The following is a 14,244-nucleotide window of genomic DNA, read 5'->3' as shown; positions in this document are numbered from 1 at the left end:
TATTTTCATTTGAAGCTTTTATCATTTGTGAGGCATCAGGAATTATATAAATGTGCATTAAAAAAATAGTATGATGGAGCTAATACAGTTATCTCATCCTTTGGTCTTGGTTTCTCTCTTTGATGTTCGCCTATTTATTCTGAGTTTCCTCAGATGGTATATTATCTTAAGTTTGATTAATATAGTTGGAACATAATTTCTTTTACAAGGAGTCAGAATTACTGTCTTCTCAAAAAGAATTCATAGAATTCTGACTGTTTCCCAGGATCTATATTTTAACATATTTTTTTCATATACTAGTGTGTCTTCTTGACTAAATCCTATGTGATTGTTAATCTGGTTGGTTTGGCTGGCTGGGTAGAGTTATTTCTAAAACACAGACTTTTGCCTAGAATGGGTAACAGAACATGATTCCATTCAAAGTTCTGGGTCTAACAACACAAAAGCCCTTTAGCCCACCAGTCTGAGGTCAGGAGGGAATGAAAACCATGGTGTAAGTCCTAAAGAAGGTGTGTCAACAGTTTAAAAAAAAAACTCCACTCCACAAAAAATCCAGCTCTGGTGCAGCCGCAGGCAATTTATAGTTCTCACCCCCATTCCCTAATGGGGAGTGTTAAAAAAGGCCCTTGTCCACCTCTGTTCTATGGCAACTAAACAAACATACATGTAACTGAAGTCTTCCAGTTTCCCCCAAACACTTCTATTTTACATTGTAAGCTCCCTTAGAGCTTACAAACCTGTGATGAAATTTAAAAGTGCTTCAGTCATTATTAATGGACATCATCAGCTGCAAACTTTATCTGTGATTTTGTTTGGTTTTAAAGTTTGCAGCTGATGTCCATTAAAATGATTGAAGCACTTTTAAATTTCATCACAGATAAAGTTAAAATAACGAGACATCAGAGGTAGGAACCACAATTTTATCAAATTTGGATGGATTTAGCAATATACTATAATATGGTATACTTTACATATATGGTAAAATTTTAAGATGTGCAGTACCTGTCTCTTTATTTACATTGTAGTAGTTCTTTTTTGTATTTTCTATATCTTTTTTTTTCTTTATATGCATCTTGGATTTATGTTAATGTAGTTACCTGATAGTTTGTTAATCATAGTTCAGTGAAAACAGTGGGGAAAAAACCCATCAGCTGCAAGCTATAAAAAATATATGCCATATCTAGTATATCAGAAAAAAAAATGCAAAGCCTGGGAAATACTAGCTGGTCACAATGCAAATACCACTTTCAAAACATTACACTTAACTAAAAATAAAGGAATTATATAAATAGAAATTTATACATTATACATTAAAATAGAAAATTACACAATTAGTTTTAAAGGAAAAATACAGTTGCCAAGCTTCTTACTCTTAAGCAAGTAAGCTACTGCCCACTTTACAATCTGTGTATTTAAGAATATTTCCATGATAATATTTTCTTGATAAAGATATTGCCATTCACATTAAAAATACGTTCTAATATTTTTAATGTAAGATCTGAGGTCACTTCATAAAATGAAGTGAATGAGTTCACTCAGTGAACTAAGATCAGGGTTTTTTAATAGATCTCAGATGACAAAGAATAGAGCATTTATGGTAAAAAATTCCAGGATGTCATGGGAGAGGGAATCTGTTCATATCCCACAGGAGGAAAAAAACAAGATGCTAAAAGTATCTTGTTCTAGTAATCCCCTGATCTCTAAGACTCCTTCATGACTGAAAGTAACTCCAGTTGTGATTCAAAATAACCTTTTTTTTTTTTCAACCATGGAAATTCCAATACAAATGTAAAATATACACTAAGGCCCATGAATTCATTCTAATGTTCATAACATTCATATTGGCAGACTGTAATATGACTGAACTTAAGGAAGTCCATAAAAGAAAGTTTTCAACCTCCTCCTCTGCCACATTCCATATTGTCCAGAAGACCCTTTCCCAACTCCTAGGGAGGGGAGTAAAAGACAGGAAATACACGGTCCATGAACTTCTTTATATTAACTAGGATTCAAGACTTCACCTACATAGCATAAGTTACATGGCCATAAGGTAGCAATATTACAATTTACAGGATACAGTAAATTCTTACATAGAAATTATGGCTATGTAGAAACTATAACTGAACTGGCTTTCATGGAAATAAGTTCTATTGAGATTAATGGAACTTATTTCCAGGTATATATGTACAGCTAATCAAATCAAAAAGCAAGACCAAAGGATGCATTCAACTTCATCAAGGAAGTATTACACAACCATATGCAAGAATTATCAGTCATCCATCTACAATGGCTCTTGTTTTTATGCAGACTTTTGTTATTCATGTCTGATGTCATACATTGTCACTTCTCTTGTTCTACCAGTTTCGAGAAATGCTGATCAAGCATCTACCATGTCTAGCAATGCAGACATGTGGAATTCACAAGCTGTTTCTTCTTCTTTATTAACTTTGATCAATTGTTCCAAGTATGCCAGTCTGCTGAATAAAGAGGTATCTGTGTCTCTCCTTTCTGTCCCAGCCTGAATAGAGAGAAGCATAAAATATGTTCAAAATCAAAGTAAATAAGCAGTAATGAAAGGTGACAAATACACAGAGACTTCAACAGGATATAATGTGAATAAGGAATGGGCTATATATGTTGGATCAACCCAGTTAATCCCTAATATTTCCAAACATGCTGAGAAGTTTTTGCATTCAAATAAATGTAAGAAGAAGCTATTTTCAGTTCTTTATCCTCAGCACAGAAAAGATAGAACTGAGGAAGTAGAAACCCTAAATCAATAGTTCTATTATTATTATTCTCTCTCTACTTTTCAGGTATTTTAATTTTTGTTAAACTTGCTTCGTCTATCTCTTATTTCCTTTTATACACACGTACAATACAATACAATACGAGGTCTTAATATTAAGTAATTAGTATCAGACCGAAACATATAACTACTACTTTGATATGAAATACAGCATTTCTTTTTTAATGTTATACTCAATTTTGGATGAAAAGTTAAATAATTTTATGCTTGAAATACTGACATGCTATTTATACTGATAAATTTTTACTTCTTATTTTCAATACTTCAAGCTTTCTAAATAATATGTTCATTTTAATAATACTACATAAATATTATTTCAATGAAATCTGCATTGAAATAATACAATGTATCAAGACTTAAATCATCACAATAAAAGGAAAAAATATATACCCATAAACCAAAGAAAAGGAAAGATGGAACTGAGGTAGCAGTAGGAATGCCAGCAGTAGACTCAACCTCTTATACACATTGCCATACCTTGTATTAGTGTAATGCCTAAATAATATTTTAACTGAACACTGATTTCAATCAAATGCCCATAATAAATCATGTTCAGATTAGGGAAATACATTTTAAAAAATCACCACAAATGATGAGGTCAAAAAGGTTAAGACAGTTATTGTGGCAGCATTATTAAAACGCCATCCCTTTCTATGCGTGTGGAACACTGACACATATACAAAAGGGGTGGGGCATCAATTGTGCTGCCACCGTTGCCATCTTGACATTTTTAACCCCCCCTGTAGATGCTGCTGACTACTATATAATATAAGCTATCATAAAAATGACAACCCTACCTCTAGGAAATAGGAATATGCTTTGGATCTTGCCACAATTCTATATGATTTGATATGATGTTGATTCTGCTATGACTGAGTTATGTCCCACATCCTTCACCAACTAAATCAATCATCCAGTATTAAATGACAAGACAGCACCATGGATTAAATACAGTTGCTTCACCTGAGCCATGAGATTGCTCCTTATGGATCACATCCAAATCAAATCTGGTGGTTATGATGTAGCCACAGTAAAAGGCCTCATCATCACAGCTTGACTGCAATATAAGTGCCTGGTCTAAAGTTTGCTGGGGATGCCTAAGAAGCTGATTGGGCAGAAATCAGTGTTATTGTTTCTAGTGATAGAATGGTGATTGTAGGGTTAATCTGAAGAAGGCAGCCGAAACCCACTGCCCTGACCCTAACACCGCCCCAACCCATTTGCTTTGAGCATTTCAAAGGCTAATAGATAAGGATATACCCGGGAAGAGCTCCAGCCTTATCAGTCAGGCTCAAGTAGAGAAAGGCAGTAAGCCACCCCCCTCGTCCCCCCCCCCCAAACTGGAGAAGGAAGGGAGGAGGAAGTGATCAGTTGTGCACGCAATGGGAACCAATAGATAATAAGTAGCTCATTTTTCTCCCCAGCAGCAGCAAAAGTGCCCACCTTTTGGGAATGTTTTGCCCACCCAAGGGTGTGAATAATTATTGTTTGCCATCTACAGTTTGCTGCGGATATATAAGAAGCTGACTGGGCAGAAATTGGTGTTACTGTTCTAGCTCCCTGCTTAAAGATTGGAACTGTAACTGACTTGCACCAGTCCTCAAAGATCTGAAGAGATTGGTCAATGAAGGTGAACAGAGAGTCCAGTATTGCAGTCGACCACCAGTTTCTGAATTATCAATGGTGGCCTTGTATACAACCCTAACTCAAAGTCAGGCACATTTGAGCTTCCCTATAAAAAATTCAGAAATTCAGTCAGTTATACGGTATACTCCTTGTAAATTCCATCAATTCAATATTTGTTTATATTATATTTTATAGGTTACCTCTGGGCTTCTTGATTTTGGAGTTCTGGCCAATGGTTGAATAATCTGGGGCACAGGTACTAGAGTTTCAGGAAGATAAAGAGGCAGAGACAAGGAGTCCTGGAGTGTCTCAGAACCTTTAACTAACAACTGCTGCAGCTGTTCATCAAACCTAGACAAAACAAAATGAAACTTAAAACAAAAAAATTGATTACTTTCCATGAGAGTTCAACAAAGGTTCAAAAGGATTAATGATGAATTATGCCCATATCATCCCAAACAGGCAAAGATCACATGACATTTCAAAAATACAGATATTTGAAGTTTAGCATCCTGCAACCACACATTCAATGCCAAGCAATAAAAAAGGAGACAGAGAAAGGAAATGGATATATGAAAGGATGCAACAAAACTAAAGCATAAAACTGGAATTGAAACACACAAGGGTACGGTTTAGATTTCTCCCTCAAACCGAACAAAACCAAATTGACCAACGTTCCATTCTCAGGTAAGTGTGAGGAGCCAGCTCTGAATCAGATGTGTATCAGCTAGCTTCACTGGTATGGCAGGTGAGATTAGAAAAACATATCAAAGAACTCAGTGGTGATCAGCTTCCAGGCTAATAGGCAAGAAGTGAGCTATAGAGCAGGCCACTTTCACCTCTGAAGATGCCAGTCAGAGTTGCTGGCGAAACATCAGGATACCAGATAATTAGATCATGGCCTATTAGTCCAGAAGCTCATTACCACTGGACTGGCACTGACCATAAAAGCATACATCAATATATCGAAGAACTCTTCTTCAAAATGAAATCTATGGCAAAGCCAAGGTATCTACTGGGGTAGTCACCCTTCAAATCTGTGGAAAAATGGCAATAGTAGGGGATGCAATGGATATAGCTGTGAGACTTGTTATGAAGGATCTGCAGGAGGGCTTGAGTCATCTAAGCCACGAAGATGTAGGACAGCTTGCTAGACACCTATGCTGTCTTTGGAATTAGGACGAAAGAAAACAGAGCATTTGTTTGTTTGACAGCAGTTTTACATATGTTCAGTCTATGCCATATCCCATCAGAGAAATCAGAAGGTCTGGGATAAAGGGAGAGAAGATTTCAGTTTCTCCACACTGCTGAGTACACAGTTTATTAGAAATAAAAGACAGCTCTGCTCAGATGACAGCCTTTTATTTCTACTCAGTCATTGTAGAAGGAAAGGGCATCCCAGTCAGAGATTCTGCTGCCCAGCGGGACTGCCACTGGGAACACCAGTTTCAGTAAAAGCAGCATAGACAAATATATTCCAAAATGATTGCATAAGAATTTTCAGCACTACTTGTAGGCCCCATGATGAGAAATAATGCGAACAAGAGGAATGAACAGGAAAGCTTTTCTGGAGAATACCCTTGAATCACAGATGTGAACTTCAGAGTTTGGAGAGCACTAGAAAAACGAGTGAGATATATTTGTGGTTCAACCACTAATCAGGACCTGAAAATAGGATAGGAAAATGCTTCTTAAGACCCACTTCTGTATTGTTAAACAACTTGGGAAGAGAGGTCACTGGGCCTTCTTGGGTTAATGCAGTGCAATTCAACTTCTTGGGTCAATAGTAAGGTATACTGAGATTCTGTTCTCTAAATCTCAATTTTAGTTGGCAGGATTTAATTACGGTTGGCAGGATCAAGATATAAAACTTGAGTTAATGAAGTTGCATTAACTGGAAGAAGTCAGCCCACATGAGGTACTGCTAATGAAGCAATGCTGAGAATTATGGCTACAGCTGTTTCTTTGTGCTTGAAATACTTTGAATAGGCTAATCTCCTATTGCCCAGGAAAGCAGGAAAACAAATGGCCCAGATTTGTATCCAAATGCCTCTCTAACTTGTTATTCCTTCCAGTCTCTTTCATGGCAAAGCTGGAATTAAATGCAACTGACAAAAGACAATAATATGAGAAAGATATTTTGAATTAGAAAGTTTTGGACCAAAAAATACCTAATGAAGTGAGATACAGGTAGTCCTTGCTTAACAACCATTCTGTTAGTGATGGTTCGGACTTACAACGGTGCTGGAAAAATCGACTTACAGTCAGTTCTCACACTCACAACTGTCGCAGTATCCCTGCGATCACGTGATTGCGATTTGGGCGCTTGGCAACAGGTTTGCATTTATGACCACTGCAGCATCCTGTGGTCACATGATTGCCATTTACAACCTTCCTGGCCAGCTTCTGGCAAGCAAAAGCAATGGGGAAATGCGTGATTTGCTTAACAACTACATGGTTTGCTTAATGCCCATGGTGATTTGCTTAATGAATGCTGCAAAAAAGATTGTAAAATTGTGTCTGATTCACTTAATGACCACTTCGCTTAGCAACCAAAATTCCAGTCCCAATTGTGATCATTAAGCAAGGGCTACCTGTAATGCTCTGGTACAGGATTTAGAATAAAGCCTGTACTTTATTTCACCTTCCATTTGGAAAATTTTGCATATATAACCTGTTTCCAATTTCTCTGATACCCCACACACCCAGCACAGGCTCTTTGTATGAACTCTTTCCATGCTTTTCTAATACGTATTTTCTCCCTCACCATCTTTTTCAACCTTCCTTCTTCCTTCAATATTATTCCTCTATTACTCCTCTGGCAATGTTATGTATGTATTGCATTTATCTTACAATTTTACCTCTATTTTACCCTACTGTATTTTATCTTATCATGGTATATTTTAGCTAATTTTACTGTATTTTAGCTGTTTTATGGTACCATATTTTATATTTTATATCTTATAGTGGCTGATGCCCAACTTTCTGATATGGTCATTCGACTGATCAATAAAGTTACTTTGAACTTTGAACTATTGATTTGATCTGAATTGATTTGATTTGATGCCACCCAACTCCAAGCAACTAGAATATTAGAACTAGAACTACATGAATGAATACTGAGTCCCACTGCCTTATGACTTTTTTCTTTTCCTTCTACCCACTCATACTCCCGTTCTCAGCGCCTTTCAACATCTGTAAAGAAAGAAGAAAATCTTTACCTCTCGTTCTCTGCTTTTTCCAGCTGTAGCTTAGCAGACAGGCACTCTGGGAGAAGATCCATTTCTGAAACTGCCAATGTGAGATCTCTGCCAGAGATATTGAGTTCCTTGTTGTTTTTAATTCCTTGGCTGACACAGTGTTTAGCTGGAGACAATAGAGGGGAATAGAGTTTTGCAAAAGTCTTTATTTTAGTCCTGGAAGACAAAAAAAATTGTTGTTTTTAAAATGTGTATGCCGCCCAACTCCCAAAGACTCTGGGCAGCTCACAAGTGAAAACATTAAGGGAAAAAAACCCAGTCAGAGATAAAAATAGAAGATGGCAAGGATTACAAGAACCAGATGGAAGGAAAAAGGAACAAACCCACACGATCCCAGAGGGCTTCACTCACTCTCACCGAAGGCCTGGGCAAAGAACCAGGTCTTTAAGGCCCTTGGAAACACCAGCGGGAGGAGGGGGCTGGGCACCAAGATGGCAGGGGGAACCTTATTCCAGAGGGCAGGTGCTGCTACAAAGAAGCCGCACTTCTGGGGTCCTGCTAGGTGGCAGGGTTTAATCGAAGGACCCGGAGCGCCCCAACCCTGCAGTATTGAATCCGCCGGGCAGATGCTATGGGAGACAGGCGGTCCCTCAAGCTAGGAGGCCCTAGGCCATGTAGGGCTTGATAGGTAACAACCAGTACCTTGAATCACACCTGGAAGCAAACAGATAACTAGTGCAGTTTGCAAAGCAGAGGTGTTACATGGGCATGCTGAGGCATTCTGGTATGTTTGTGCATTACCAAAATACCAGAGCTTTCACTACAGATAGGTTTTTAGTAAGTCTTACAATATAAAAAGCAGCAACCTATATAGAACAATGAGCAACACAATGCTTCCCAAAATCCCTAAATGAGAGCAGGAAGGTAAGAACCTTTCTTAATTATCTCCAGTACCAGGTATCTGCAAGCTTTAAAGAGAGAAATTGCACTGTGCTACCATATGGTACATCACAGCACTTCCTTATGTTTGTCCTTAGTTTAATATCAACTGCTTTCTCTTGATGACTGAGTTCTAGCATAAGGGATAATGAACCCTAAAAACCGGAAACAGAAGGCAACGTAAAAAACATGGCTTCTGTGTACTGAGCCAATTATCAATAATGGTTCATAACAATATTGAGATCTTAAATACGGACACAAGAGAGATCTTCATCACCTTGCTTTGCATCCACCAAACACACCCTTTACTTTTGGAGTACTAATGAGATCCAAGCAGAAGTTGATTACAACAGCCATAGCAATAAACAGGGTTAGTTGAGCTCAGTGAGATGATAGAAACCTGGGCAAGAATAATCCAACTGAATCTGATACATAACCCTAAGGTCCTTTTAATAGCAGCCAATGGAAAAACTACAGTCTGGATTAGATCCTTGTCACATTCATAAAGTAGTAAGATCGTCATAGGCCCAATTATACACTTCCAATATCACCCTGCTGCTGTCCAAAATCACCTGATAATTATACCAAAGATAATCCTTTTTAAAGTCAGTTCAATTTTTGAAAAATCTAATTGGCAGGGGTTTTTGGCTCATCTTGACACAGTGGTGGTAAACCTAAACCTAATCACCAAAACTATGAAAACTGTCAAAATCCTGCAATGTGCTGCTAGGACACATATATCAAGAAAACAAAAAGTAAGTCCCAGGTGATTTCTGCTTAAAATGGTAACTCGTAAAGCTGCGTGTCTCAGATTCCTCTTGTGTCAGCCCTTCAAGGTAGGCCAGGTTAGAAAACAGACTCCTTTGGAATGACTACTTTATTGAGGTAGATGATAGCAACAGATTCTTGAAAGCCTGACTGGGTTTTCCCTTCCCTCCCTCTTATACCCCTAGGAGTTAAGTTGAAGCCCATTTGAGATTCTCTTTAATGTTTTGTTTCCTGGGCTTAAAATGTGTTTTTGTAACTATCACTGCATAGTTTTTCCAAGGTCATCTCTGTGGCTCTCCACATCTTGTTAGTTTCAGAGAAAAACTGTAGAGGTGTGCATAGGTAACCTTGAAGAAGGTGTGCAGAAATAGTTCAGGCAAGATAAGAGACAACTCCATCTTGGGGGGGAAAAGACATGATAAAGAGGCTCAAAATAACCCCACCTTAAGTCTGTTTACTGGAAGGGGGGAGAGTGGGAAACTGTCAGGACTTCAAGATTCTGTTATTATACCCTACAACTATAAAGCAGCTTTCCTGGAATTCCTACACTATCTGATTCTTGACCTGGTCTAGGAAAGAAACAAGGAGAAGAAGGAAATGTTTTCTCCAGAAAAGCATGTAAGTGGAGTTATGTACTATTGATGCTGCTGGTATGTCTGAAGTTGTTCATTCTGTTCCTGATGAATTAGAAAGTTATCCTAACTCCTATCTACATTGCTGAGATGCCAGAGGTTTTTGATTTTTCATTTGGCGGTTACAAAAGTATTCAGCTACTGTCAAGGCAATCATGCAGAAAATCAGCACATTTCATAAATATGAGAAAGAATTAAACATGATGACTACAGTCTTATGAGACAAGGACTGATCAACTTGAAAACTGCAATAAGAAATGTACATAGAAATGGAGGATCATCCAAGTTTTTTTAATGTAAAGCAAGATCAGTCTCTAGTAGCCTTTATGGGAAAAAATAAGTTTTTTTCAGTGCAATTTGTATATAATCTGGAATCTATCAAACATGTGTTTCATTCAAAATCAAACTCCAGGCCAGATACAGTTAAATTCCTTAAATCAAAAACCCAATCTAATATTTAGTTAGTTAATTAATTTAGTGAAGTTAACGGCTCAGGAAGCTGAGAAAATTAAAAAGTTAATTAAAAAAACAAATCACCAGCAATGACAAAAAAATATAAACACAGAATGGCAGCCAAGGATAACACCAACACTACAATAATACCCGTCTCAGAAATTAACTGAGAGAGCAGAAAAGCACAATTAGAAAGTTGAAAAATGACCAAGGAAGATGAAATACTATCACAATATAGCAACTAACCAACCGATATATCAACTTCTCCAAAATGGCAGGCCTCCAAACAACTTCACAATGAGTATTTCAAAGACCTTTTGCAATGGTAGAGCTAAAAACTACATTAAATATACAAAATTTGGCAAAACTGCTGGCCTCAAGTACATTCAAGTTGAGCAGATAAGACACTTTGAGCTGGGCACCAGGAAATGGTTTACTGGAGCTTTTCAGTCAAGTTTAAAGGCAGATAAAATGCCTAAGATATGGAAATAGCCATATGTAGCATTGATGAAACTGGGCAAAGCTTCTTCAGATCCAAAGACCTTCCACCAATCTCTCTCCTGTTCTACCCATACAACTGTATAATGCTTATACTTTCACCCATAATGGATGAACTCGTATCAGAGTAAGCTGGATTCCAGCGTGGAAAGCCGCGCACAGGCCAAATACTGAAATACCCAATACTGTATATTAATGACAGTTTTGAAAGGCACCAGGTCACAGGCTCTGTGCTTGTTAAACTCTCAGCAGCATGCTCTAATATTAATCACTGCATGTTACTGTAGAAGACACAGAATTTTAAACTAATGCAACTGATTCAGGCACTCACTGAAAATATGTTTTATGTTGAGTTTGGAGACAACTGCAGCTAGTGGCATATTCACCCAGATAGCTCACCCCCAAGCTGGGCTGAATCCAGTATTGACTAGGAGCCAATATTGTGGGAAAACAAATATTGGCAGTATTTGGGAAAAGAAATGCGCACTGAGGTTGAAGTGAATGAAACATGAGTTTCATCAATATCTTGAGGAAGAGGAAGAAAAATCATTTTTTAAAGGGATAACAAGGTGCTAGAGCTCTTGAAATTTTGTGTCACATCAGTGTTGATTTGTGGACAATATTGTGTGATCACTGGAGATTGGTGCAGTTGAAGAGATGAGAGAAGCAGCATTTAGAATTGTCCATATGTAATATACACAGAATTGGCCATTTTCATCATTACTCGGCATTTCTAATTGAGCCAACTGACCAGAATCCTAAAATATGGTGCTTTGATAATAATCGTTTCAGATCCCTTCACTTCTACCCTGATATTTACAAATTTTGGTCCAAACTGCATCATATTACATTTTCTTCTGCTAATACTTCCTTATTTCTGAATAAGGGTGTCAGTAATAAAAATAATGGCTTATTTCCAAGCCCAGCTACACTTCGTAGAGCTTTGAGGATGAAAGACGTTAAATAGATACATGTTATTCATAAATACAGTACATACACAAAAAGACCATCATACCTTTCTTGATTTTGCTGGATCTCCTTCTGAGTTTTTAATCTGGCTTCCTCCCATGAGAAAGGACAAATGAATTTTTGCAATTGCTCCTTTAAAAAGTATATGTGTATCTGTCCATCTTTACTCACTGCTTCTAAAAAATGCAAAAACACACAACCATCATTAAATTAACAGCAGGCAGATTTTTCCAAGTTTATCCCAATTTATTTATTATGTATTTTATGCATTTATTTACACTGCCTGACACCCAGTGACTTTATTGCTAAAATAAAAATTGCATCAATGTATATAGCATGCAAACTTGAATCCTTAACTAAACAAGAGGAAAAACAAAAAAATCTCTCTGTGGATGAGTATCTTTCTATCCTTTTCTTTTAGCCTATGGGTTTAGTGCAGATATAGAATACGAACTGGAGAGTTCATCTGTTTAACTTTTCTACCCCACCCATCAAATAAATTCCAAGGAAAGTTTAGGATACAAGAAATAATAATAATAATAATAATAATAATAATAATAGTATTTAACACATAATAATATAAAAACAATACAGACTTTTACCCCTTCACTTACAGTGAAAATTATAGAATAAAGAAATCTGAGTATGCTTAACCGATTTTTATTCAGTTAAAATTTTTCATGAATCTATTTTTACACAAAATAAAGTAGAAAAATCATTTCATGTAAAAGAAAAGAAGGAAATGAATAAACTTGAAATTTTTAATGTAAGTTATTCTTTCAGTTTTCTATTAACATACAAACTAGTTGATTTGATTTTTCCTCTTAATGGCATAAATACTTGTTTTTCTAAATATGAATCCAACTTATATTTGATATTTTTTAAAATCATCAACATTTAAAAACAGGTTAAACTAATAGGTTGGACACATAAAATAACTTTACCAGGCAGCACAATGAGATTTCTAGAGCATAAAACCAATATCCCCTAAAGGCCTTGGTATGGCTCTAGAGCTTCCAAAAGTTGCCACTTAAGTGATTTTTAAATGGGGGTGGGAATAGTAAATAATAATTAAACTCTAATTATAGGTAAATATAAATTATGTTTCATTAATATTTTGTCTCAAGCCCACCCACTTTTTTGAATATCAACCTGAAAAAGGATGTGCACCCCTGATTAGCATTAGCATTTCACAAACCAGAGCACTACTACTAAAAATGTCTTCTCAGGAGCTCTGCAATTACCAGAAACGCACTTCAGATGATGGGGACAAAATAACTCTCCCAATATTCTGTTCCTAAACAGTCTTTAAAATGGAAAAAATGGCATTTTGAACCGAGCATGGAAATACATCAGAAGTATTAACAAAATTGGATGAAAAGTCCCCTTCCTTCTTAGCTTCCTGAAAGTTTTATTTTGAGCTTAATCACAGTTTCCAAGCTCTTTTCAAAGAGAGTTCAACAAATCTATCCAGCCAGGGCCAGCTGAAATGATAATTTGAGCAGTGAAGCACATAAGAATGTAAGAACAGTCCTGCGGGATGAGGCCAAAGCATAACTCAGTTCCAAATTTTGTCAGTCAACTGGTCCACCAGATGTTCCTGGGGCGCTCATAAGCAGGACAGTGTGATGTGCCCCATTCCTCTCAGCTTCCTGCCACTAATATTTGGTGGCACACTGCCTCCAAACTGGAGGTAACAATGGAAGTTCAAGACGAACAGCCTTTGAAGCCCTGGTGGGAGAAACACCTGAGAGAGTGAATCCACTTTCTCCATGACATGCACAATTTTATACATTTTGATCATATCTTCCTGAATAATGTTTTTTTTTAATTAAAAGTAAAACCAAACTTTTTCTAAACCACAGGGTTCAAAACTAATATATACTGACACAATTTAAGAAGAAATCTGTAACAAAACTGAAAAATAATCGCTTCAAGTGTCTTTATTACCTGGTGCTACTGAAAGACGAGGAGGCTTCCAATCTCTCAATTTATGGTTAATGCACAGGGCCAAGATATGATCCCAAGGAATCTCCCAAACAGAAGGGCCATTTTCTCCTGCATTGACATGCCTCTGGTCCTTCCACTTCAAGTAAGTGTTGCTCAACAAATTCTCTACCTGAGATTGAAGTATCTCCTGGGTCTGAAGAGAGCTAGCTGTTTGGGACACATACTGGAAAATCATGGCACAAACAGGATGCCAGGGAGCTGGGGGAAAGGGAATAGAAAAACATTTATTTTACTATGCCCAATTATGGGGAACCACAGTTCTTAAATTACATCCCAGTTTCTATTCAGACAAAATGTCCCCAAGACATCTGGGAATGGCCCAATCAAATTAACTGTAATC

The 14,244-nt window shown here is 37.1% G+C and overlaps 1 protein-coding gene across 1 annotated transcript in view; it reads right to left on the bottom strand.

Annotated features, from left to right (window-relative positions):
• Window positions 1–1,221: 1,221 nt before the first annotated feature.
• Window positions 1,222–14,244, bottom strand: part of MCM3AP (minichromosome maintenance complex component 3 associated protein) — a 53,441-nt gene continuing 40,418 nt past the window's right edge. Inside the window, exons 24-28 of the mRNA XM_063317822.1 lie at window positions 13,845–14,102; window positions 11,941–12,070; window positions 7,657–7,851; window positions 4,636–4,786; window positions 1,222–2,518 (exon numbers count right to left, since the gene is read on the bottom strand). Of these exons, the coding sequence (XP_063173892.1) occupies window positions 2,378–2,518; window positions 4,636–4,786; window positions 7,657–7,851; window positions 11,941–12,070; window positions 13,845–14,102 (875 nt within the window). The 3' untranslated portion in view covers window positions 1,222–2,377. The remainder of the gene's footprint in view (window positions 2,519–4,635; window positions 4,787–7,656; window positions 7,852–11,940; window positions 12,071–13,844; window positions 14,103–14,244) is intronic.

This window comes from Candoia aspera, chromosome 1 (assembly GCF_035149785.1).
Source record: "Candoia aspera isolate rCanAsp1 chromosome 1, rCanAsp1.hap2, whole genome shotgun sequence".
NCBI classification, from domain to species: Eukaryota; Metazoa; Chordata; class Lepidosauria; order Squamata; family Boidae; genus Candoia; species Candoia aspera.
The sequence above is the reverse complement of the archived record's forward strand: the minus strand, read 5'-3'. Positions and strand labels throughout refer to the sequence as shown.